Source organism: Neovison vison, chromosome 1 (assembly GCF_020171115.1).
Source record: "Neovison vison isolate M4711 chromosome 1, ASM_NN_V1, whole genome shotgun sequence".
Lineage (NCBI taxonomy): Eukaryota > Metazoa > Chordata > Mammalia > Carnivora > Mustelidae > Neogale > Neogale vison.
In genome coordinates, this window is record NC_058091.1 from 135114958 (window position 1) to 135141935 (window position 26978).

The 26978-nt window shown below is 40.8% G+C and overlaps 1 protein-coding gene across 5 annotated transcripts in view; it reads left to right on the forward strand.

Moving 5' to 3' along the window:
* HIVEP1 (HIVEP zinc finger 1) overlaps positions 1 to 26978 on the forward strand; it is a 142902-nt gene that overhangs the window by 110126 nt on the left and 5798 nt on the right. For all 5 annotated transcript variants that reach the window (XM_044258982.1, XM_044258967.1, XM_044258957.1 and 2 more), the window contains exons 5-7: positions 2576 to 2709; positions 3428 to 3603; positions 8383 to 8484. In XM_044258982.1, the coding sequence (XP_044114917.1) occupies positions 2576 to 2709; positions 3428 to 3603; positions 8383 to 8484 (412 nt within the window). The remainder of the gene's footprint in view (positions 1 to 2575; positions 2710 to 3427; positions 3604 to 8382; positions 8485 to 26978) is intronic.

Consider the following 26978-nt stretch of genomic DNA (forward strand, 5'->3'; position numbering starts at 1 on the left):
AGTAAGGTCATAAAGCTGTAACTTTGGGTTATTTATGGAATTTGTTTTAGTAGAGTTGTTGGTTTTCTAAAGTGGGAAAAATCATGGAAGCGAGAATAAATAGGTAAGGGGATCATGTTGGACTCTGGCCATTCAGAATTAGAGAGTAAGTCCTTGATCTCCACAGGTTCTCAAGTGTGTATAATACAGGTTCCTAGATATCTACATGCTTTTCAAGAAGGAAGTATTTCAGTATCCCAGATACTGGGAGGTAAATCCAGTTTTAAGAAGGAAGTCTCTAACTTTGCCAGTAGGTCAAGGAGGTGTGGATACAAGGAAGAGATTCTGAAAGTGGAGATACTTTAATGGAGTCTTTAAAAAAAAAGAAAGAAAGAAAGAAAAAGTAGGATTTTTTTCAGATAAATAAGAATGAGAAATTTTAATAGTCTGCTGAAAAGATATTAGAAGTGAGAAAGAACTTGATTTGTTTTAAAGAACCTTGAGGAGTCTGCTGTAGCTAGAAGTTGTAAGTTTGAAACACCACTGGCCTTCAGGTTGGAAATACGGGTAAAAACCAAAGAATGTGCCTGGTGGTGGTGAGACATTGATGCTTTTTCAGTGAAGGAAGGTGCATCCAAACCATTCAGAACTTAATTTTTCGTTACCCAGACATTAGACCAATGAAACCATAATCTTGGAAGATGAGACCTGATTATAAGAATTTAAACAGAGCTTCATGAATGTTACTGTGCCTATATGAAGTGACTGTCCTCAGTACCAAGTGCTGTGGTAAAAATGCCTCTGGAAATGTGTATCTAGGTTTGGAGCTAGGCAAGGACTCCCAGTGGACGGTGTTGGAATTCCTTGGTGTGTTGGTGTAATTCATGAGCTTGCTCAGAGAAGGCAGAAGGAAGAAACAGCTCAGGATGGATCCAGGATCACTACTGCTTAAAGGGTTGAACACGCAGGAAACTGAAAGAGGTTGTTCATAGAAGAAATAGGAGGACTAGAAGAAAGTGGAATCGCATAGATCAAGGAGGAAATTTCAAGGAAAGTTACTCAGATGGAGAGGTCAAATAAAGGTCACATAAAGATGAAGACGAACATGGTTCCTGGGCTTAGAGGTTCTAATATTGCTGGTGACTTGGGTTGTAAAGGCAGGCGGTTGTGGAGGACTGGGTGCTGAGTTGACTAATTCCCAACCCAGATGTTACGATTCAAAAAGGACAGGAAGGGACAGGTCTTGAAGGACAGGTATTTCTAAGAGAAACAAGGTATCAGCAACATAAACTAAACAGCACAGGTGGTCAAGTGTATAAAGACCAATGACGGGATAAGGATTTGGGGGTGTCTAGCTCATTGGCAATTGGTGACTAGAAGCCAGATTCGATAGTAAGAAAGTGAGCAAAAGACAAATGGGAATTAGGTGTTGAAAAGAAGGTGAAAAGTAGAATTAGTGTTAACGGTATAAAGTCAAGGAAAGGTATGTGTGTGCATTCTAAATTATGGGGAAACCCGATGTGTTTGTCAGGAAAAGAAGAGCCCGATGCATTTTGCCTGTCAGGGTCAGCATTATGACCTCCTCGCACTACCTTCCTGAGCTTTGTTTTACTCCTGGCCTTGAGAGGACAGGGGCTCCCCGGGGTGCTCCTTCTGAGGCTACGCGGGCCCTCTGGGTGCACACTCTCTCTTCACTTGCTGGCAATAAGTCAGCTCAGCACAGAGCTGTCTGCTTGGGGATATGGTTTGAAAAAAGGGCCCTTGATCAGAAAAGTCTCACCTCATGTTGGATTTGGCCAAAGGATGGGTATTTGAGCCTTGGCTGTTGAGCTTGACCTTGGACAAGTGACTTTACCCTAAGAGTGCCTTTCTTCCCTGGGTATAACCCCTGTGCTGCCTGCTGCACAGGGTGTGTGAAAAGGACAGGGGCTAAGAACGGGACGCTAGTGAAATCCTAAGGTGCTGTCGCTATAAGGTTTCCACAGAAAATGCACATACAATTTATCATTTTGACGTCTATTACCTTTTTCTAGAGACATAATTATTATCAGGCCACAGCCTGACTTTTGACCTGACTGTCTCTCAGTTACCAGCATTCCCGAACTTTTGAGAAGACACAGAGAGGAAACGTAATTATGTTTTAAAATAATAGGGAAAGGGGAGATTCTTGGGAAATGGGACCCCTGCTTGACAGAATGCACAGTTACAGTGCCTTCCGGTGAAGGGGATATAATCCTGTCTCTCAGGAGTATGAGACAGGATTATACCAAAAAGGGGAACAGGCTCTTTCCCATCTCCAAAGAGTAAAGCTCTTTGAGGAGTAAAGAGTAGTGTGAGCAGTTGGTCAGTGGATTGTGGTGGGTTGTTCAAGCAGGTTACGGCCGTCAGGTTGCTGGGGGGCCAACAGAGAGACTAAAGCTGAGGAGGGGAGAAAGCAAATGTCCTCTAAACATGTTACTTCCTCGAAACGCCATCCCAGTAAGTTAACTACGTGTACGGTTCTGTGCCATGTTTTAATTTCCAAGTGAAACACTAGCATGTTTGTGTTTTCAGTTTTATTAAATTAGTTTCTCTTTTTTTTTTTTTTCCCTTTCAGAGAGCATTAGGTAATCAAAAGTCCACAGTAGTTGAATTCAGCAATAAAGATGCCTCTGAAATTAACAGTGAGCAAGATAAAGAAAATTCCTTAATCAAAAGTGAACCAAGAAGAATTAAAATATTTGATGGAGGGCAAGTACAAATTTTACTTTTTAAATGTACATTTAAACATACTTTTTAAATGTACATTTGCTTTCATGTGAATGAAGACTTACCAGTGCCAATTTTACATAAATGTTGCAAGGTTTCTTAGCTTATTAACAGAATCTTCATGGCAAAATATATGTTATATTGTCATGTTAAATTATTCCATTTTGATCAAGAGAATATTTAGGAAACATCATAGGTCCTAGGAGGCAGCTAAGAACTGTTTTCAGAGTACACTCTGGGTTTCACGTCGATTTACAATAAGGAGTGCCTCGGGAAATCTGTTGTCAGATGAATTCACTGCCTATTTGATGCCTTTGTGTATTTGGTAGTGAGAAAAACACATTGTAAAAGCTGATTGTAGTTGTGGCGAAGCCAAGAAATATTTCAGTACATAAAGTTGTTGTCATTGAATTTAATAATAAAGAACACTCTTGAACCAGTGGCTTAGAAGGAGGGAGTGCTATGCTAAAATTAAACCTAGTATTGAATAAGGTTGCTTGATTAGAATTAGTTATTAGCATATTAAGTATTGATGCAAAAACCTGGAATATTTTGTTACTTACATATATGTGCACAAAATTGTATTGATTGAGCATAAAAACTGTGACTTGCTGTGTTTTGTAAGTTGAATTCTAATCATCATTATTTTCTCAAAGACGTAGTATCCAATCTCCCTATTTATTTTTTTTCTTTAAATTAGATATAAATCAAATGAAGAGTATGTATATGTCCGAGGCAGGGGAAGAGGAAAGTACATATGTGAAGAATGTGGAATACGTTGTAAGAAACCTAGTATGTTAAAGAAACACATACGGACCCATACGGATGTCCGCCCCTACCACTGCACTTACTGTAACTTCTCCTTTAAGACAAAAGGTATGAGAAGACATTGCTTTATGGTCCTTTTTATATGCACTGAGTTAGTAGAGCTGAGACCCAACTTTGCCTACTCTTTGACCAGGGATGCAGTAGCTTAAATTGACTAATATAAATACGTCTTGTCAACATGGTAGACTTCTTTCTTTATCTGTCTCTAGACCTCTGAGGGAAAAAAAAAGGTTTTTTTTAATTATACACTTTTACATCATATATAATAAATAATGACATTTTAAGAGGAGAAACTGCCCTTTTTTGTTTTACTCCCCAAATTAGAGTTGCATAACACGATGACTAATACATTTCAAAAATACTTTGGGGCTGAAGAAGAGAAAGAAATTTTCATGATTACCAGTAAACTCAAAAAGATTGAAGAAAATTTTTAAATAATAACTGTAGTAAATGTATAATGATTATGTTCATGTTTTATTATCTAATTTTAGACCTGAATAGCCATTTCTCTTTTTTCCATGATGCTTTTTGTTTTACACCCAAATTCTATTGAATTTCAGCTTCACAAAATTGCTGTTACACTATTTAATGTGCATAGAACTCTGAACTAGTCATTAAAATTATATTTAGTACTCTTTTTGTATTCTTTATATGTTTTTATTTAAATTGTAAGCCCTTATTGTAGTTAAGGTAATTTTGCCCTCCTCAGATTCCCTGTTACATATAATGAGTACACGACTTAGGAAATAATGCTCGCTTTCTCCATTAGGCTCTTGCTCATGAATCATTATGTAAAAATATGTTACTTGAGGCTTTAATATCCCATACCACCCTTTAAAAACTAGTAATCTCTCTAAAATAAAACAATGTGTTCCTTAAATTATCTGCCTAAAAGCGCAATCTCTGTAAAAAAACAACAACAACAACAACAAATTTTTTTTTTTTTTACAGAAACTTCTTTTTATCCCTTTTGAGTGAACATGTACCTTTTTTCTGATTATATTGGCTGTTTTCAGGGGTCTTGTTTTAAAACTTGATCAGCTCTTCAGCAAAATTTATTTCCTTTTTTGGGCTAGTGTTTTTTAGTGTTTAAAGAGAGTTAGAATAGGTAGCGGCTAGTAAGCAGCTTCGAATTCACTCTCTTTACAAGCCACTAGTACCTGAGGCCAGAGTGCTGGAAGCAACAGCAACGGAATTGGAATGTTCCTGAAGAGTTTTAAGACAACATGAGTAATTCGGAGGTTCACGGTCTGTAGTCCTTCGGCTGTGATGTGGATTCTCCTTCTGGAAGTGGAGGGTGGGTTTCAGGATGTTCCTCCTGGCCTTGTGTGCCGCTGTGATAAGAGAAAGTGCTTTGATCTCTTAACCCAATTTGTTGCCCTTTCGCTAGTTTTGATCCTGTGATTAAGAAACATTGGTTACTTTCCAATATGAGACCAGGAGGCCAAAAAGAGGCCAGCGTTACTAATAAAAGATTGCCAAGTACTAAATAGAAGAGGCTCCAGGTATACGGTGAAATGAGTATTTCTCAACAGAGGGAGGAAAAGGAATCAGGGTATTCAAGAAACTATATTCATAAAATAAGGGCAGGAGAGGGAGGAACACTTAGGTGTGGAAAGCCAGATCAGGCTCCAGAGACTTCTGGCAAAGACAAATACTCTGAATTACCAACGAGCAATCCCTAGTGAAATAACTCAACAGGGCACCATGTCAGGGTTGAGATAAACGTTTCTTAAAAGGCTGACAGAGCACAAGGACCCCTGAAGAGTGAGCCTGCAGTCTTCGCGGCGGTCACATCCTCCGCCCCTCTGCTGCGCTGCTTCTCTGACTTTCCCTCAAATGTTTTGTGTTGTCAGCTAATTCTTTGGAATTATGTAATAAATACTCATTTGAAGAAAGCTATCTGGCTAAGGAGACTGGTGAAGAAAATGCTAGAAATTCAGTCTTTTTCTCTTCCCAGCATGACAGTTCTTTATTTTATGGGTCCGCTTTCTTGTAGAAGTCTGCCTCCTGGGACTATCTGTGAGACAGACCCCACAGTATCTTTAAAGGCAGCTAACTAACGGGAGACTTGTTTTTAGATGAGGCTGTAGATGTTGCCCTCCTGGATTTACCTTGTTGTCCTAGTTGGTGCAGCTCGACTTCTCACTGGCTGTGTCTGGTGGTCACAGAAAGAGCGATGTCATGATGATGCGGCATCAATATGGGCACCCAGAGGGGGCGAAATGGCACCCAGAGAAGGATATATGCAGTGCGAGAGAGTGATGCTTCCCCTGGCGTTGTGTGTAAATCTCTGCTTCATCATTTGTCCTCTTAATTTATTTTATGAGGACATATTCAGAAGAATTTTAATTAATTTGTTTCCCTGTTTAAAGGTCAGTCAGCAGAAAATACACAGTGAGCTTTGCATCTTTACGAGATTTACTGTCATTTATACACAGAAAGCTAGACACTCTGTATGTAGCCGTCAGAACCCAGAAACAAAAGCTCACGTGCTTTCCAGAGGATTTAGGGTCATGTTTATTAAATCTGCTAAAAAACTTACTTGTTAAGTTAATGCACAAAGTTCATGGCATTGCTAAGGGATATTTGCATCTTAATATGTATATTTTGCATGTTAAAATGCAGAGTGTTTATTTATTTTTACTTATTTAAGAAGTAGGTTAATAATAAATAATAACTCAAGTTATGAGAAAATGTGCTTTTTAGAACTTTATATTTCCAAATTTGCCTGGTTATAATTATCCATTAATTTCTATAAGAAGCAAATAATGTTCTATAGTTGTCCATTTAGGGAACAAAAGCACTTTTAAAGAGATTGTTGGTAGAACTCGTAATTTGGCTTGTGATATTGTTATTATATTAGAAAGTGCTTTGACTTATAATTGGAAATTTCAGCCTTATTCAGATGGCTGAGCCATTTGTTTTGAGCTTTTTAATATGAAAGTTTTGAAGCAGACAGAAAAGTAAAGGTCTGTATCATGAATACCCAGTTACCAACCACCTTTTACTAATCATTAACATTTTGCCATATTTGCTTCATTTTTTTAAGTGTATTTAAATTAAGTATCTGACATGGCCAGGCCATGTAAGCCAGATGTCACCTCTAGAATTATGAGTTTGATGGGTCTTAGACCTCATCTGGTCCAGGTACCCTCTCACACTGGAGCCCCCGAAGCACCAGGCTCTGGGATGCTGTCCTGCGTACTGTCTAGTGCAAGAGTTGGCTGGGACAAGTGTGACCAGTTCCACAGAATAAGGCACTTGTAGTGGTCCTGAGGTTCTACAAATAACAGCTCTGCAAGCCCAGAGCTGGGAGCAACGATTTATACATTCTTAACTTTTCTGGAAGCTTATGTTGAAATACTAGTCTGCCCCTGCTAACCAAACTAAGTCTTTAGATTTTGATTGTTTTCTCAAAAGAGATGATTTTCCCTTGTTGGCAGTTTGTGTGTGTGTGTGTGTGTGTGTGTGTGTGTGTGTGGCGCGTTCTCCACTCAGGCTGGTTGGTGTCCGGAAGAGAACCTGAGCTCCCCCCATGCATTCATGATCACGTGGGACAAATGTGCCCAAGTTCCCAGTTAACCTGGTAATACTTAGCTGCCAAAGAAAACACGTCTTTAGAGATACTGTTGAGAGACTTCTAGTCAGTATGGTGAAGGGAAATTAATGCAGGAAATTCTTTCTCAGCTTCGAGTGAACAGAAATTCTGTTTGACAAAACAACCAAATGTAGTTTTTAATAGATTAGTCAAGCTTGAAATTTAAAAAAACAAATTTCCAGGTAACAGAAAGAAAAAAGAAACTCCATGCTAGCCCCAATAGTAATAGACACTTAAAAAATAACAATGATTAAATAAACAAACAAAATTAAAAAAAAAAAAAAAAGAAAGAAAGAATTTGTGGGAATATCACAGCTATCCAGCCCTGGTTTGTTTTTTTTTGTTTTTTGTTTTTTTTTTGTCAGAGAGAGAGAGAGGGAGAGCGAGCGAGCACAGGCTGACAGAATGGCAGGCAGAGGCAGAAGCAGGCTCCCCGCCAAGCAAGGAGCCAGATGTGGGACTCGATCCCAGGACGCTGGGATCATGACCTGGGCCAAAGGCAGCTGCTTAACCACCCAGGCGTCCCAAGCCCTGGGGTTTTAACCTCAATCCTGGAATGGAGTTTGAGGCTTCTGAAATAAGCCTGGCCCTCCTGTCCGGTGACTTTGGATCAAGTGAGAAAAAGATACCTCCTAAAAAGCAAAACCCCTGACCTCTGCCATGTCATTCATAGATAGATAGTTAGTCTAGAATTAGTGGTCTGAAACCTTAAGTCCCAAGAAGAAGCAGTTGGAAAACTGATCCATAGAGATGTTCGTACAACCCAGGGTCCTTAAGACTCCATGGGAAACAGTCTTGCTGAAGATGAGCTTTCAATAACAACTACAAAGTATGCAGGGAAACAAGGTACCATGGGGGAGATCCAGCAGACACAATGGGGGAGGTTTCGGACTACAGGAACCACAGATCTTAGTGCAGTCCAAGGGGACTTTAAATGTAAAATGTTCTCAGAAATAAATGAGGACTACAGAACAGAAACCAAAGGCAAAAGTAGACCTCATCCGGGTAGCAGAGGCAGATTTGAAAAAGAAAAGCTATTAGTAATGAATAGCAAGGTTATTACAACATATAGATATCAATTCTTTTGTTTGTCCAAATTTTAGTCTTAGAATTGTATAACCACAGTCTGTGCTTTCACTTGAAATAGGAATGAAATTTGCCAGTGTTGACAAATGCGAGAGCAAAATAATACTACATAAGCTTAGTAAACATTCTTTTCCCTTAAGGAAATCTGACAAAACACATGAAGTCCAAGACACATAGCAAGAAATGTGTGGATTTAGGCGTCTCAGTAGGTTTAATAGATGAACAAGATACAGAAGAATCAGGTAAGGCTTTATTCCATATTTTTCATAAATGCTATTTACAATGTGCTGGTTTTTTTGCATCCATATGCTTCTTTCCATTCGCACTGATACTTCTAGTTCTTCCTGTCGTTGCTGCTTATTTACACGATGCATTAGACTCCTAATCAATGTTCCCGTCTGTAGTTTGTCCTCCTTCCCATCCATCCAACCCCACGGATGTCCATCTTCCCGAAGCATGTGTCTGCTCACACTCCTGCTCTACTGCTAGTCTTCCATGGGCTTCCCTTTGCCTCCCAAGTGAACTGCCAGCCTCCTGACCACACATCTTCAAAGTCCGTTACGGTCTGCTGTCCTCCTCCTTCTCCAGCCTTGTTTCTCATTTCTTTCTTTCACCTATCCTCATGCTTAAATTCCCTGCCTACGTGGCATTGATCTGGCTCTCTCCCTTTCCACCCTTCCCCACCGCCCTCAATCCCCATGCACACATGGCTCCCAGTGTTCACTGGACAAAACTCTTCCTCTCCTTCGATGTCTAGCTCAAACCCACTGCTGCCACGAAGCGTTCTCTGATTTCCCCTTCCCACACTGTGGGAAGCCACTTCTCCCTGCTCTCAGCTCCTGTAGCAGTTTAATGTTTGCTCTCTGGAAGCATTGAGTCTCTTTCTGCCTTATTTTGGGGTTATCTAAACTGCTTGCCTCACCTCCTCACCGAGATTTCGAAGCATGTCCTGAGCAGAGCTGGTGAAGGAGTGATGCCCGCTTCACCCACAGCCTGTGGTGCACGGCCTCACCCCAAGTGGCTGCTCTGGAAATGTTTGTGGACTAGAACATTCGTTTGCATCCCCAAGATGTTTGTTATTTTGAAGAAGTTAACCGGTTGTTTTCTTAACGGTGTTCACTCAACAAATAGAAGTGTTTATCTTTAACCAATTTTGAGGGAACATAAACCTGTTCATCTGTTCTGACTCATTAGAGAGTAGAATTATTCTCTCTTAAGACTTTTTTTTTTTAAGCCAAGAATTTATCAACCAAAGAGAGAGAAGTTTTCCCTAAAAAGTTGTCCTACTTTTTTTTGAAATGTGCCCTAAATTCGACCTTTATTTGCTTGCTATGTTTTAGTTAATATGCATTAGTCTGATATCTAGAAAATTTCCAAATAGAAAGTGGTAAGGATATCATTGAAAATATAGGTAAAAAGTCAAACGTGTTTTATTCCACCTGACAACCAGTAACACACTGAATGAATCACCCTGAATTTTTTTCTGGATACGCAAAGGAAGTGACTCATACCTTAAGTGGTAGAGCCAAGTGGTAGAGCCAATATGATTCAGGATTTTGAGCACACAGAAAGGATTGCCTTTAACTCTTTTTTGGGAATAAACTGATACATTCTTGATAGAAGAAAAAGATCATCATAATAAATTTAGGACAATAAGGAGCTTTTTACGTGTTTTAGGCTATACATTTTGGGGATGACAATATCAGGATTTAAAAGTGCCTATCACATTAACATATGTGTTACTTTTCTGTCCTAGGAACATACTTATTAAAAGCTGATTTTTGAATTGCGAGAAATTGAATTCTGTGTCGTGTCTTTGTTTAAAGACACTTAACACATTTAATAGAATTATTTATAATTCACTTCTAATGTATACAGCTTATTTGGTTTATTTTCTGCTCCTAGCAGTCACACAGTAAATTAACTACCATGATAAAGTGAAGAAAAAAACATTTTATTTGCTTTATTATTATTTTCTATATTGCTATTATATAGAGCCATTCAGAAGTAAAAAGCTAGGAAGAATGAATATGAGTTTCAGCAACTTTATTATTACTCACAGACTAGAAAAGGAACAAAGTAGAAATACGAAATACTAATGTCTGAGAAACACAAATGTAAAAAGTAGTATTATAATATACACTCATTTACATGTTTTACTTTAAGAAGTATGTCTTTAAGAAGATGTCTTATAAAAATTAAGTAAAATATCTCTAGAGTCCTCTAAAGTTAGAGGAAGGAGTGTTTATATCCAGAATTTGCATAGGAAAATTAAGTGTGGTTTGCATTATTACCGTGTGTTGTTTAGATTGGCCGATGGGTGGATTTACATATCTGTCCACTCATGTTTGTATTTCTCCACTCACTCCAGAAGCACTTGAAGTGGGTTTTAGATGATAACTCAAACTTGATAGCCTGATTCCCTATTCAGATGGGATCTTTTGATAAAACTGGGAAGTTTTACTTGATTTTTCTCTTGGTTAAAATTTTTTTAATTACTATAATTATGGGTGGCATGCTCAGTTTTTTCACAGTTTTAATTGAATAGTAAATTGTAGCATCTAGGTGGATTTTGCCAAGTGCTATACCATACTGGAGACCTAACAATTCTTTATGAATATGCCAGCCAGCATACCCTACTTTTGCTTTATTATGGGCTTGGAATGTACGTGTAACAGTAGTAAACATTTGTTGTTTTATACAGTGGATTTCTTTTCATTGTTCTGTTTTGTGCTTCTAAAAAAAATATTTTGGCTTTTTTTTTTAAATACAGAATGATTACAAAGAGTTTTATTACATGCCCTCAGGGATTCACACAGACCTGATTATTGTATCTTCTCATATTTGTCTCCGGTCTTTTTCATAAATTCAGTGTGTTTTTAAAAAACCAGTCAAGCACATCATTACACATCAGGTCACCTTTGCCGGTCACTCCCCCTCCCAGAGCCGGACACTGACCGTGCCCTTCAGTTCATTTATGCGCTTCCCTATATCCATGAATAGTATGTGGCTGGTGCGTTTCTGTCAGCAGTATCACCTTGTACGTAGATGCCTAGAAAATTAATTTTGCTAATTTTAAATTGTTTTCTAGAACAGTTTCTGTCTCTGCTCATCCTTGACTCTACCTTATACTGTAAGAATTTAAATTTTGCCTGGTTGGCTGAATGAGAGCCTGCTGTCGTGTTTTCTTGATTACTGTCCTAAAGTGGTGTCTTAGGATTTTTTGAAAAGAGGTTCCTGCTCTCCATTAAATCGGCAGTAGTCAGAGACGGGATCTTGCCGAACAGTTCCTCCGAAGTCTGTGTTTTTAGGGGAGAAAGCCCAGAAGCCTGCATGCAGTGGGATGCTAGGTGGCTGGAGAGGGTTCTATTTTCTGCCTGAACACGGCCTCTACATGCGGCGCGCCAGGGTTGTGGTGGTCGGTCTCCTCCTTTTCTGTCTGTACCCACTCGCTAGGTAATCTCGTTCCATTTTCTGATGGAAATACCACCTGTCTCCTGCTGATTCCAGTATTCACGCCGGACTGGTGCATCTGTCCATCTGCTCACCACCTCCATTGGCGAGTCTCATGGGCTCCTTGAGTTGGACGTTCACCCCTTACCTCCAAGAAGCGCACTTCTCCTAGTGTCTTGTCCCGTCCTTCCAGCTGCTAGTCTTGAAGTCATCCGTGGTGCCTTTCCCACTTCTTCCAAGTGTGTTCAGGATCTTCCCCACATCTGACCCCCGCTGTCGCCCAACCCTGGTCAGAGTCACCACTGCCTCCACTCAGTGGCTTGGAGTACCCCTGACTGCTCTGTGCCCAACCCCAGCCCCTTGACAGACTTGCAGCACAGCAACCAAAGCGTTGTTTTTTTGCTGTGTTGTGTTTTGAGTTACATCATTATTTTTCTGAAAACCCTCCAAAGGTCTCCTGTCCTTCAGAGTGCTTGGTCGGCTGTGCGCTGGGAGCCCTCTGGCCCACTACCTTCCCCTCACCGTCTCTCCCGAGCTCGTCTTCCATCTCCTCTGCCCTTGCTCACCCAGCCACGCCCACTTGCGTCTCCCTGCTCTTCATTCAACAGCCCTGCAGGCCCCCACTCGGGCCTTGTGCTCGTTCCTGTCTTCCGAGTGCCCTCTGCCAGTTGCTGCTGGGCTTAATTCGTCGTGTCCTTCAGGGCTCTGCCCAGTGCTGCCAGGTCAGCGAGGCCCTCCTGAGCCCCCCAGGCAAACCCACCTCGCGCTCTTACTGCCAGCGGTGCTCACGCCTCTCTGTCCTGCTCTGTAGTCCTTGCGGCATGTATCCCTACCAGGTGTGTTGTGTGTTTGTGTGTGTTTTATGGAAATAGAACGTGAGGTCAAGGATTCTCTGTTCGCTGCACAATCTCCGGCTTCTCGGGGTGGTGGCTGGCGGGTGATAAGGTAGTAAATAGTTGTTGATTTAATGAAGGAGTAGGGGAAAAAATGACCTACAGTCTGTCAGAAAGTTCTTCAACCTTCTTATTTGTAGAATTGGGCATGTTAGTTTTCTGTTAAATCCCTTCACTAAAATCAGACAGTAGCTATGAGATACCGTTTATCACCTCTACCTATAAACAGAGTTTACATGATATGGCCAAGGTAGACACAGGTATTGTCGAAGCGATGATGGCGTTCGTTAATTTGTTACTGATTGTGGGATCAGAAGGGGAGAGGGTAATTGAGGTCATCTGACTCTTCGTTTTCCCATATTCCCTGATGATCACTACAGATTGACGAAGACCTGTTTTTCGGTAGCTCCAGGGAAGAAAAGTTGCTTCTCTGGTTGATCTCTTTATGTATTTATTCAGCCTGGAGCAGCTGTAGGTGACGTGCATGCCCCCCCCCACCGCCCCGCCACCCCAGGGCTCAGGAGTGAGCCCAGCCTCAGCTGGGGTTGGGGCAGGAGCAGGGAGGCCTGGATGGTGCAGAAAAATGACTAAGGATTCCCCCGAAGAAAGGGAAGGGACTTACTTACCCGTACATCGCTTTATTAAAAAAAGTACTGGTGAGGAGGAGGGTTAAGGGAGGGCCACCTGCTGGACCGAGAGAGCTGCTTGGGCAGAAGCCCCAAGGACCGGGGAAAGGAACAGGTACGAAGCATGTAACTGGGACAGGACATGAGAGCTGGACAGGGTGCACCCCTGATAGGGGCTGCGGGACAGGCCACACCATGCAAGGGGGCTTTAGCCCGGGGAAGCCCAGGGAGCGGTGGTGCCAGCTGCCCACCTACTCGTTTGTCCTCAGATGTAACCAGAGCCTCTGCTGTGACAGTTCGTGCCAGTTCCGTGAGGTTGTGATGCTTGAAACCCATTATTTCTTTGTTATGATGTTTTTCTAGTATTTTTATTCTTTTAAACATTCCATGATACAGAAAGTGTTCCTTTGATTTAAAAAGTTTAGGTTTTTGTTTTGTTTTGTTTTGTTTTGTTTTAATGTCCTCTAAAGTCATTGAAAGCCATTGCCTCCTCGGGCGCATAGACACCTGTCTTTCAATTCAGATTATTTTTTCAAATGTTTTTGAAACAAGGAAAGAAGATAATAGGGCTTTTAATCCATGACTCTGGAATTTTCATTGCCGAGCTTTTTTGTTTTGCTTTCTTTGGTTTTTGTTTCTCTTTTCCCCTGATGATGCTCCTTTATTTTGTAGTGGGAAATTAGGCTGCAATGCCTAAAAGAAGCGTGTGTTCATTAAGTGGATGGTCCCTTTCAGCAACAGCAATAAAAAATAATTCCATGGAGCAAACACCTCTTTCTGGAAGGCTGTTTATATAAAGAGAGCACCTCAGTGCTTCTACATGCCTCATTCCCACCCAACTTTGGTTGGGAAGTCTGGTACGGGTTTTCCCTTGTGGCATCCCGTTGTATGTATACATAGAAATGTGTAATGACTAATTTAGAAAACTTGCTCTTCATTTATTAAATTAGGGAGCACTGTTGCCTCTGGAATTAATTTCTGTTCTCCCCATAGAATAGACGATCGTAAAAGGTAAAGGCTTGATTTGTTCCTGCTTTAATTTTTGTGTGTATTTTAAAATCCTGCTCTCATGGTCTCCATAAAGGGTGTGATAAAATATAGCAGCCTGTCACAAAGTGTTTCACTTTACTGTCAGTTTCCTTTCCCAGGGGAACATGTCGGAGACGAAGTGGCTGACTTTTAAAAAGTTAGGAAGGAGAATCAATGGTTTTCAAGTATTGCAGTTCTCAATTTCGAAAGGTACACTTCCAGGTAGACTGAAGCTCCGGGGTCTGAGGCTGGTCACTGCTGGGTGATCTGCGCCAGCTCCGCCTCTATGCACCCCCCCCCTTGCCCACTGAGGTTCCCTGTCTCCTGGTCACAGATTCTCCCCCGTGTAGGGATCAGACACATGGCCATGGTTCTTTGGGAGACATCAGATGCCGCATAGGCTCCTCTGCCCATCTCGAGCCTGCTAGTGTGTTCTCCATCTCCCCTGCCCGCTGGATGAAAAGCAGGGGTCTGTTTTGTGTTGTGTGATGTGGGATCTTTGCACACAGAGCTTGCTGTCTTCTCTTTAATGGTGAACGGTTAGCAAATGCTTTCATGGCACCCTGCGATCTTGGTATCATTTCTCAGATTTGTAATTTAGAGTAAATCTGATATTAAGCCCCGATGCGGGGTACTGCCAGAAACCGCACTGGAATCCCGTTGCTGCACGTCTACAGTAAACATTGAGGAAAAGTCGAAGGTTGGGCTGGCAGGAAGGTGCCGTAGCACGCCTCACGGTTAGCTTTCTTCCCTTTATTTCAAAAAGGTAGTGATTGCTATGGCTCTTCCAATGCTTTTTGTGCCCACATGATGGCAGTTGTTGGGGTGGGGTGGGGGGACAGCTGGTCTACCCTATGAAAAGTCAAGTCTGAAATAACTAAGTCCACAGCTGACTGTCCTTTGTGACCTAGCTTTGCCTAAACACAGTTGAAATTTGTCACTACCAATGCTGATAGATGATAGATGCCCACTAAAAAATATAGTGAGTAAAGAAAAATAAGTAGCCAGATTCAGAAGCTCCATGTCTTTTGGGAAACCGTTCCTCCAAAATGTCAGGGCTTGATCAGTGTGATGATATGTGACATTGTCTTCTCCAGATACTGATATAAATTCCTACACAATTTTGATAGCCACGCTACATTTCCTAGTCTTACCGTGTGGTGGCTGTGCCGGCAGTGGTTTCCTGCAGTACTTCAGGGAGGACGACTAGGGGGGCACCTGTGTGGTCAGTCAGTTAAGCTGACTCAAGGCATGATCCCCAGGCCCTGGGATCAAGCCACAAGTCAAGCTCCCTGCTCAGCGAGAAGCCTGCTTCTCCCTCTCCCTCTGTCTGCAGCACACCCCCACCCCCCGCCCCACTCATTTGCTGTATCTTGCTTTCTTTCACATAAAGATCTTTAAGGAAAAAAAAAAAAGAGAATTAGATTCGGCACACATTAATGAATGTGACGTGTGCTGAGATGGTCAGTGCCAACGTGACATGCATGACCTTCCGCATATATTTAAATCTTGATCACCTTGGACATCCAAGAAACAGGGTAGATCTTTTTAAAAGAAAAACAAATAACCCACAATGGTTTTGTTTGGGAGACCTGATACTAAATGCCAGAGTTTGTAGAATAGGACCCAGAAAACCTATACCAAGGATAGTGCTTATAGGTTTAAAGGGAAAATTGGGCAATTTGGTCATTTAATTTATTTTCTCTGTAGCACATCAAGATATATCATCAAGAAATACCATCTCTGAGCTTTCTTTCATACAACAAAATTTATTAAACGCTCATGAAAGGCCAGACAGTGTAACTACAAAGTATCTCACCAAAATGTGTGTGTGTGTGTTTGTCTGTGTCTGTGTCTGTGTTTTTTTCAGAGATTGAATGTGTGCAGGGGGTAGGGCGGGGGCGTAGAGGGAGAGAGAATCTTAAGCAGGCTCCATGCTCCACACAGAGCCAGACGTGGGACTCGATCTCATGACCCTGAGATCATGACCTGAGATAAAATCAAGAGTTGGATGCTTAACTGACTGAGCCACCCAGGCGCCCCCAGAATATTTATTTCTTAAATATTATTAGCATTTGGTAACGTCTTGGCCAGCTTATGGCTTTCTGGCCAAAGTCCAAGGCCTCTTAATGCTGTATGTTTATTTAGTTATTCCTTTATGTCTGCCTCATTTTGTCTACTTTCCCCAATGTTTTACTGTGGGTTTGTTTCTTCCTTAACTTCAGAATTTATTTTCCTGGCATTTATCTTAAGTCTTTTTTTTTTTTTCTTTTTTCAAATTATCTTAAACCCATTCCCTACTGTGCCAACCAACATAACATTCAGAATGTCCTTCACCAGAGTCACGTGCAGGTCCCCGGTTGCTAAAGACGTCTCATTAAAGCTCACTGTGAACATGGTGTGATGAAGGACCCAAGAACCTCAATTTTTTAGAATTCCTTACTACCCTTAGCAACCACAGGCTGCGTCGCTACCCATTTTATCCTTCAGTGCATGAATTCTTGTGCTAATTTCCAAGTGGAGTCGATTTACAGATGCGAGGAACCATTTACTTTGAATGAAGCAGGAGGAATTACAAGTTTCTCTAAGCCAGCCATTAAAATGTGGACGCTTGGCATTTGAGAGAAGTTCCCATTTAGTTTAAAACCAGCAACTCGCGCTGTAATTATCGTCGTATGTGCTCACAAAGTCTCATCCCTCCAGCCCGCCCGCGGTGCTCCTCGTCGTCTGGGCCGTGCAAAATTGCACAGTCTCTGGAATTTCATCCCTGTGCTCTTGGGGTAGTAGTGAGTACTTTCGCGTTTTCATTTTTCGTGTCAAAAACCGTGCTGCCGGCTATTTGCTTTTCATGCCTTGATCCGAAGAATGTTTTTGTCAACAGAATGCCGGACTGCACTGCTAGGAATGTTAACACGTGCCCTCGGCTGCCCAACGGGGAGGACTGTCCAGTGGGGCCAAGTGCAGCTGTGGATCTGATCTTGCTGGGGTTTAAGTCTAGGGTAGTGTGTGGAAGAGCTTGATGTCAGACCGCAGCATTTAAAACCTGTATCATATTTGCCCTTAAAATTAATTGAATTTTTCTAAATGAAATTCTGTCGACATGAAACCTGTACAGTATGTTTCTGTCATTCTGGGATTTTCAGGGAAAACATGAGTACTCCTTTTTAAGAGAACGTTCCATGTACAATACAAAACCATAATAGCTCTGGAGATTTCTGTGAAAGATAAAGTGTTAATACCATTAACAAATGACACGGATAGGAGTCTTTTGGTTTTACTTCCTGAAGTGAACAAACACGAAGCTCTGGCCCCATTACTTTCTTAATGATGTTTTCGTCTTTAAAAAACAAAAACAAAATAACCCAGTAGCTTATACTGCCATAGTTGCAGGCTTTACAAGAATTTTTTCCCTCAAGTTGCTGTTGTTTGTGTCTCCAAGTGCTGTTTCCAAACGTGAGCAAAACAAAAACAGGCAGCAGAGACGGGAGGCTGCGGCTCTGGCCGCCTGTGAATCCGATTCTTCCAGCAGGTGTCACTGTGTAGCAGCGATGGGAGGCCCCGGCTGCCCTTCGTCCCACCCACGCTGAAGTTGGAACTACATGTTTAGAGAAACTGGGTGACAGAGTGTATGGAAACGTTCACTTTTGAAGAACAGTACTGCCGCATTGCCTACCTCTTCTTTCCCTCATGAATTTGAATTCACAGAAATTAAGGGAATTAATTTTCCACTTCCATAAATTTTTACTGAGTATTGGAAAAATTTACGAGCAGGGAGGGACTATGTCTAGGAGGACGTAAACTAAATAGAATTTGCAAGGGCCACTCATTTATGAACTTGTTAATAAGCAAGTGTGGATTTATTTATTTATTTTTCGATGTCTCGTAGTCTCTGGGGGACGCGCGGGGGCGGTGAACTATAGCCTTTACCCTCCTGGAGTGTCACACTCTACACCAAAAAAAAAAAAAAAAAAAAAAGAACAATTGGGGTAAACTAGTAGGAAATCTGTACATCTTAGCGGCATAATGACAGGACTCCCAAGTGCATGAAAAGCTGGTTCCAAGTTTTGGCTTTGATGCTTCCTAGCCACGGAGACATCTCTTAACTTCCTTTGCTAAGAAGAGTTTGAGATCACTGCTGTCACGTGGTGCTGGTTAGATTGAAACAGGACAGCAGCTCCTGGATGTCGGCCGACTCTTTCTGAAAAGGGTATTGAGTATTTCATGTTCCTTGGGTCATGTAGCCTCTGTCATGACTGCTAACATTTGTGGTTGTGACCAAAGGCTGCTTTGGACAGTTTGTAAACCAGTGAGCCTGCTGCGTGCCGGGAAAACTTTATTGACAAGAGCACGCAGCGAGCCACAGGCGGCCCGCAGCCACAGTTTGCCAGTGTCGGATAGAGCAGGAACTGTGCACAGCGTGTGTGGGGGTTCTCGTACTGTGTAGCACGCTATGGCAAAATGGGCGATACCACAGAGTCCTAAATGGTAAGTTTTCCGAGTAGTTAACAAGTCTGCGGTCTCACGCTTGCCGGCTTGTGATCACAGACAAGTCACTTTTCCTGTCTTCGTCTTCCGTCGGCACAATTTCTGATGTGGTAGCAATAGTGTCCTTTGGGCACAGGAGCAGGGCTAAAGGGACAGTGAAGTTATATGAAAGGACTTGTATTAACACAAGAGAATGGGGTTGGTGGGCTCTGCCTTGGGATGGGTATTTAAAAGGATGCCATTGTCTCCCATTCGTTTGAGCTATCCCTTTTCTCTTTTCTCTGTCACCCTAGAGTATCAGCCCTGTTTAACATACATGTAATGTATATAATATGTAAGGTAATGATTTAGAGTTTATGTTCAGGTTTCCAGACTTGGGAACTCCCCCTTCAGGAGTTTCAAGACAGAGCATGCAGAGATAAACATTACTCTGTCCTTGTCCTGCGGAAGGAAAACTACAGAGAGGAATCCCAGCCCTTCTTAACTCCTCTCCAAGCTGTAGGCCTGTGGCTCTGTCCAGGGAGAAAGGTCCAGGGAAGCCACTCTGCAGCTTTCCCACCCATCATACCTCCACCTTTAGTCTGAAACTTACCGTGATCAGGGCAAAATCAGATTAACATGGAGCCAAATAGTCTTACGTCCTTCCACATTAAACGATATATGATGTTCTTTTTTAAATCCTTCATGTAAATTCCGTGTGTATGTGTGTGTATAAAATTTAAAAATTTTATTAAAGATTTATACTATTCTACAAGTATTCTTAAACTTCCATAGTCACTACAAAGTCCAGTGTATGTGTTGTGAAGTTAACATTGAGTGATTAGTTTACATTCTTGGGGATTGCATTTTATAGGTTCTGCTATGCGTAATCAAATAATTATATGAAGCTTTTAATTTCTGTGCCTATAAACATTCAACTCATGCATATTTATAAGCTAACTTAATTTCTATAATTTATTGTTGACCTTTCAAAGCACTCTGTAGTTAGATTTTTAAAATAGGATATTTGAATGTGCAACATTTAGCCAGAGACTCAGGAGCCCCACGAACTGTGGGCTTGACACTTCAAAATAATTACCTACAGTTTACATTTTTTAAATCATTATCTGAGAAAATATCAAGTCCTTATCTGCTCCTTGTCTTAGTTACGATCAAATAGCATTGGTGTGTATGTAGCGCGAAGCCACATACTCCCTGAGCCCCGGTGGCTGGAAAAACCCTATGTCCAGCTGACTAAGAGATGCAAAACAAGGTACAAAATGCAAGGTAGGAAGAGTTGTAGGTGCTGAAAATTTAACACATGTATTTGGGAGACATTTCCTGTGCTTCTAAAAATTCACCAAGAGGAGCATTGGATTTGATTTCAAGAATTAATGGTTTCCTACTAAACAATAAGAAAGAGAAAATTGCTTATCAGAGAAAGAAGCCTTGATGGGTATAAAAACAGCAGGGAAGTGGCTATTGTGCAAGTGTATCTAAAAGAGACGGAATATTGGTGTTGAGGGAGTAAAATAAAGACCCTGGAGTACTGGCAAATTGTTTGTTTTATGCAGCTTTCCAAGAGATTATTTTCATTTTAAGAGAAAAGCTGCAAAACGCGTATAGAGCTCCTGTATACTCCTCACCCTGCTTCCCCTTATGTTAGCATCTTACAGAACTATGGAATGTTTGCCAACACTAAGAGATTAACTTCAGCTCAACGTTAGTAACTCAAGTACAGAAGTGACTTGAGTTTCACCATTTTTTCCACCGATGTCCTTTCTCTGGCCCAGGATCCCCTTCCGAATCCCGCATGGCGCTTGGCGGTCATGGCTCCTTTGACTCCTCTGATGACTTCCTCGGTCTCTGATGTCTCTCATAACCTTGCCAATTGTAGGGAATACTGATCAGTCATTTTGTAGGATGTCCTCAGAGTGGGGTTTTCTGGTGGATGCTTACGATTGGATTGAGGTTTGCATCATTCTTAACGTGCCGTAGAGTGATTGTACTTGTCTCAGTGTTGTCGTATCCGGATGTGTCAACAGGTATTATTGGTTACGTTAACCTATATTAACATGATCTTCCAGGACTCTGGAAGGACTTTGGCTAATCTTCCAGGGCTCTCTACTGTAAACTTACTGTTGTTCCCTTTGTAAATATTAAATGTTTATGGGAGATACTTTGAGACTCTGCAGATACTCTGCTTATACGCTGATGTATCTTGCCTACAATGAGTATTACTAGGGTGTTCTGATTTATTAATTGGGATTTTTCTGCATGGAGAAGTTACCATTTCTTCATTTGTTCTTTCATCCTTTCATTCATTTACATCTGTATGGACTCAAGGATATGTATTTTATTCTTTGGGTTATGATCAGTCTTACCGTTTCTTACTGCGTAGCTCAAGTTCTCATTAGCCATGAAGAGTTGAGGTCTGTTCCTGTGCCCTTTTGACTTGCCCCATTTTTTTTTTTTTTTTTTTTGTAAGAAGTTCCTTATTTTCTAGCACCCCTAGATGTTTCAGCCCTGACATCAACCATTTCTCCAAGGACCTCTGGTTCCCCCTACTGGAGAATGGTGTTTAGAAACCAAGATCTTGCAGGTGGTGTGTTCATTGCTACTGACCTGTCACTGCTTCTGTCCTCTATCACTGGGTAGAGTTAGGAAGTATATGTACATATGCTAACTCCTACCTACACACACACCTATATTCATTTCTGTATCTGTGGGGGGAGGGGGAGGCATGTGCGCACACACATACATAAACACACACTTATGCAATATACATGAATAAAACATGAGTCCATATTGATAGTCCCAATTTTAGTCCACACGGTTGATTCTAGTCTTCTCTATTTCCTTCTTTTTCTTTCACCTGCAGTGAGGAACCTGGTCCCCATCTACACTGTGTTTACATATTTGTTCAGCTCTAGTTTTTTTGTTTGTTTGTTTGTTTTGTTTTTAAGATTTATTTGTTATGGGGGAAGGGCAGAGGGGAAGAGAGAGAGAGAGAGAGGGACTCTCAGGCAGACTCCCCGCTGAGCATGGAGCCTGACATGGGGCTCAATTCCATAAACCATGAGATCATGACCTGAGCTAAAACCAAGAGTCAGACACCCAACCGACTAAGCCACCTGGGTGCCCCTTGCAGAGCTTTAGTATTAACTAATGAACCAGTTTCAGAAATCCTAACCCACTTGCAAAAATTCAGATTTACAGTTGCAGTCAGTGTTTATGTGCAGTTCTTTTTGTCTTCAGCCTTCACTTCATCCGGTCAGAACCCTCACCCAGGGGGGAGCCTTTTTCGAACCCTTCAGAGCGGTTATACAGTTCACTTGTACTTCAGTTGTGTCATCTGTCTCGGCTTGCATTCCATCTTGGATATGTCCCACATCCTGACTGATTCTGTTTCTGTTGACATACCGTAAAGTTCACTTCATGGCATTGAGCTCACTCTAGGGCAGTCTTTGACAAATGCGTAGAATGGTATGTCCAACCCCACAGTTTCATACAGGGGCATTCCATCACCCCTCAAATTCCCCTGTGCCATTTCCTTATAGACATCTGGTACCCCTACCCAACAGCCCCTCACAACCACTGATCTCTTTCTTTCCCTATGGTCATGAGTTTTCCAGAGTGCCATATGAAAGGAATAATAGAATAAATAGCCTTGGGGGTCTGGCTTCTTCCATTTAGTTCATTTCTTTTGTATTGCTGCATAGTATTCCAAATGTGCTGTAGTTTGTTATACACAGACTGGTGGAAAGATCTAGATTGCTGCCAGTATTTGGCAAATATGAATAAACTTGCTGTAAGACCTTCATGTTAAGGTTTTCTTATGAATGTAAGTTCCCATTCCTGCATGGTTTGACGTGAGGAGTGGAATCTCTGGGTGTTGTGGCTGGGAGATACATAGCTTTATAAAAGGCAGTCAAACTGGTTTTCAAAGTGTCTGTGCCATCTTACATTCCCACCAGCAATGTAGGAGAGCCCAGTGTTGTGTCCCCTTACTGGCACGTTTTGAAAAACATATTCTAATGGGGGGGTACAGTGGCATTTCATTGCAGTTTTTACTTGCACTTCTTCGACTGATGACAATGAGCATATTTTCATATGCTCTTTGCTTTCCAGATGCCTTCTTTGGTGAAGTGTTTGTTCAAAAATTTTGCCCATTTTTTTAAAGTGGGATATTTATTTGCTTATTGTTGAATTTTGATATTTTTAAAATAAATCCTAGATACCATTTCTTTGCCCGAAAGGTGCCTTGTAGATGTTTTCTTGCAGTCTCTGCTTGTCTTTATTCTTTTTTGTAGTGTCTTTCTCAGAGAAAAAAGTGTTTTAAAATATTAATGAAGCCTAGTTGATCAATTTTTTAAAATTGTGCTTTTGATGTCATACGTAAGAAATCTTTTGTCTACTCCAAGGTTACACAGATTTTCTACAGTTCTCTTTAAGAAGTTTTACAGTTTTATATTTTACATTTAGATTGAGTTATTGTATAAGGTATAATGTATGTGTCATTTTTTTCGTATGTGATTGTCCATTTGTTTCAGCAATAATTTATTGAGAAGACTGTCCTTTCCCCATGGAAACCGCCTTTGTCAAAAATTTAGCGAACTATATTTGTGTGGTTTTTATCTCTGATTCTCTCCACTCATCTGTTGGTCCCTGTATGTCTGTCCTTCTGCCAATACCACAGTGCTTGGGTCTGAGCTCTTCAACTTTTCTTTTCCTAAACGTCTTTGGCTATTCTAGTTTTCTTTCCCTTTGAAATTTTGGAATCAAGTTGTCAATATGTGTAAAACACTTATGAGATTTTTAATGGAGTTGTATTGCATCTGTAGATCAAATTGGGGAAGAAATGCTTTCTTAACAATACTGAAATTTCCAGTCTGTGAATATTAGTATATCTCTTCATTTATTTCCTGTCTTTGGTTTCTTTAACTAGTATTTTGTAGTTTTCAACATACAGGTCCTTTTTAAAATTTATACTTAGATTTCATTATTTAGTGCTATTTTAATTAGTATTGTATCTTTAATTTTGAATTCTAGCTTTCATTGGTGGGTCATAGAGTTCTTAAAAGTTTTTTTCTAAGATTTTACTTACTCATTTGAAAGAGAGACAGATGATAACAAGAGAGAGAGCAGGAGTAGGGAGGAGAGGGAGAAGCAGGCTCCGCACTGAGCAGGGAGCCTGCATGGAGACTCTTGATCCCAGGTCACAACCTGAGTTGAAGGCAGATGCTTAACCAACTGTACCCTTAATAGATTTTCTATTATCCTTTTAATGTCTCTGGATTTATAGTAGTAGTCCCCTTTTCTTTCCTAATGCTGGTAATTTGTATCTTTTTTTCTTGGCCAGTCTTACTAGATATTTATCAATTTTATTCTTTCTTTTTTTTTCAAAGACCCAGCTTTTGGTTTCATTGACTTTCTCTGCTTTTCTTTTGTCGATTTCTTTATTTCCATTCTTATCTCTATTATTTCCTTTCTGCTCCCTGCTTTGGTTTTTGTTTTCTTTTTCTAGCTTCTGATTATTTATTTAAGGCCTCTCTTCTAATAGAAGTGTTTGATACAGTACATTTCCCAATAACCACTTCTTTAGCTGCCTTTCACAGTTTTCATGTTATATTTTAATTTTCATGTAGTTCAAAGTATTTTTGACCTTTCTTTGATACTTTTTCTTTGACTCAAGGATTATTTAGGAATGTTAGGTGAATCTGGAATATTGGGGGTTTTTCAAGCATCTTCTAGTTATTGGTTTCTTGTTTCATTCTGTTTTCATCCAAAAACATACTCTGTATGACTTTCATTACTTAAATTTGTGGAGTTCTCCTTTGTAGCTCTGAATATGATATATATTGGTAAACGTTCCAAGTATACTTACAAGGAAAACATATTCTCCGTTGGGTGGAATGTTCTGTAACTGACAGCTGGGACAGGTTATTTGATAGTGTTTTTCAGGTCTTCTGTGTTCTTACTGATTTTCTATATTCTTTTTCCATGAATTACTGAGAGAGAAATGTTCTGAAGTCCTCAGCTATAATTGTGGATTGGTTTATTACTTTTCTCAGTTTTATCCTCATTTATCTTGAGGCTCTGATTTCATTGCTACGCATTTAGGATTATATATGTTCATAGTGAGGCTAACTTCATATCATTACGTGATGTTCCTGTTCAGTCTTGATAATATTCTTTGTTCTCAAATCTACTTTGTCTGATATTAGTATACTAGTGTTTCCATCTGTAATTTAGTTAATGTCATAAGGTATATCTTTCTTCAAACTTTACTTTCAATCTGTTTGTCTTTATATTAAAAATACGTTTCTTACACACAATACTTATACTTGACACTTGCTTTTTTTAATCCGGTTTAGCAGTTTCTCTCCTTTAGTTCATGTTAGACCATTCCTTTAAATGTCATTTTTCCGTGTAGTAGAATAAAATGTATCATCTTGCCAGCTGTTTTTTTATCTTTTTTTTTTACTTAATTGAGCATTTTTTATGATTTTGTTTTATCTCTTCCTTGACCTGTTATTCATACCTTGTTATATATTTAGACTTGTTATATTTATCCCCTCCTTGACTTTATTATTTATACCTTTTTAAAAAATTGAGTTGTCTTCCTTCAAATAATGGTACATTACTTCACAGGTAGTGTGAAGACTTTGTAACAGTGTATCACAATTCCTCCTTTCCATCCTTTGTGCTGTAGCTTTCCTCCCTTCTCCATTTACCAATGCTATAAACACAGCATACTGTGACTGCTGTGGACATTCAGTTGTCTTTTAGAGCAAGCAGTTAAAACTTAGAGTAATAACTTTATCTTTATCTTATTTCTGAAGCTCTTCATTTGCATGTGTGTGTGTGTAGATCCACATTCCCATCTAATACTATATTCTCTCTGCCTAAAGAGCTTCCTTTTACATTTATTGTCAAGTAGGTCTGCTGATAGTGAATCCCCTCAGTGTTTAGGTTTTTCTAAGAAAGTCTGAATTTCTCCTTCATCTTTGAAAATTACTGCCAATGAGCATAGACTTCTGGGTTGAACCATTTTCTTGTTGTCACTGTTACTGTTTTTCATTGGTAGTGTTTCATTTCATTCCTTTTCGTAGTTTCCATCTCTCAGCTGAAATTCCCACTAGACGTTTCATGATGTCCACCATTCCCATGAGAGCCTTTAACACATCGCTTATTTTAATTGCTCTGGCACATCTGATGTCTGTATCCCATCCAACTGGTTCTGATTGCTTTTTCTCTTCTGAGTATGGTTTTTTTTTTCCCCCTGACTTTCTGTGTGCCTTGTAATTTTTGTTGAAAGCTAGATATCTTCTGTAAGACAGCAGAAACTGTAAACAGTCTTTCTGCCTCCTAAGGGGTGTATCCCTCCTGCTGGGCCTTTATGTGGGCATTAGAGTGTCTCTAGTTAGGAATCCTACCCTCTGTGAAAGATCCATTGTAGCTATGGCAACTCTGAGAGCACCAGAGGCTTCAGATTGCTACAGAGATAATTTGTCTTTGGGGTGGTGAGTGGATTATGAGAGCAATGCCTTGTGTACTGTGTCTCAGTGAGGGTCACTGTACACATTTCTGTTCTTCTCCTGTCCCTCGCCCAGCAGTTTTTGGCTGTTACCTGTCACTTAAAGGTCTTAGCTTGGTATTTAAGGGTGAGGAGGGAGGACAGGATGCCACCTGTGTTGTGATTCAGCCTGTCTTCCACATGTACCAGGTTCTTAGGTTTCTGGGCCGTGGCCCTTGTGCTTCCCGACCACTCTCTCAGCCGCTGCGGTAACTCAGCCGGTAATCTTTTCCCTCTTCAAGGAGTAGAACCGTGCTTTTTCTTCTATTCCTCACCTTTCGCCACTGCAGTTTGTTTTCACCACTGTCCTGAGGGCAGCGATGCTTGTGCCCTTCCCTTCACAGGATAGCATTTTTTCCTAGTGGGAAGGGAGGAAGTGGATCCAGGTGGAATATCTTGTCGTTTCTCTATGGCCGCCGCTCCTGTCCTCCAGATCTGGATCACAGTGGATACTGAGTGCTCTCTTATGTGAGCACTTGAGTGGGGTTCACAGGATAGAGTCTGCAGGAGAGCATGTTTTCAGAGGATTCACACAATCCTGCCAGACTGTAGTTGGCTCTAATAGGCGTGTCAGCTGTTTAGGTGAACTCTTCCAGCCAGTGTCGCATTGCCTCCACCCCAGGTGATACAGACTTGGCATCTCCTTTCTTCCTGCAGACACTGTCTCCACTTGGAGTTTGGACTCTTTGACT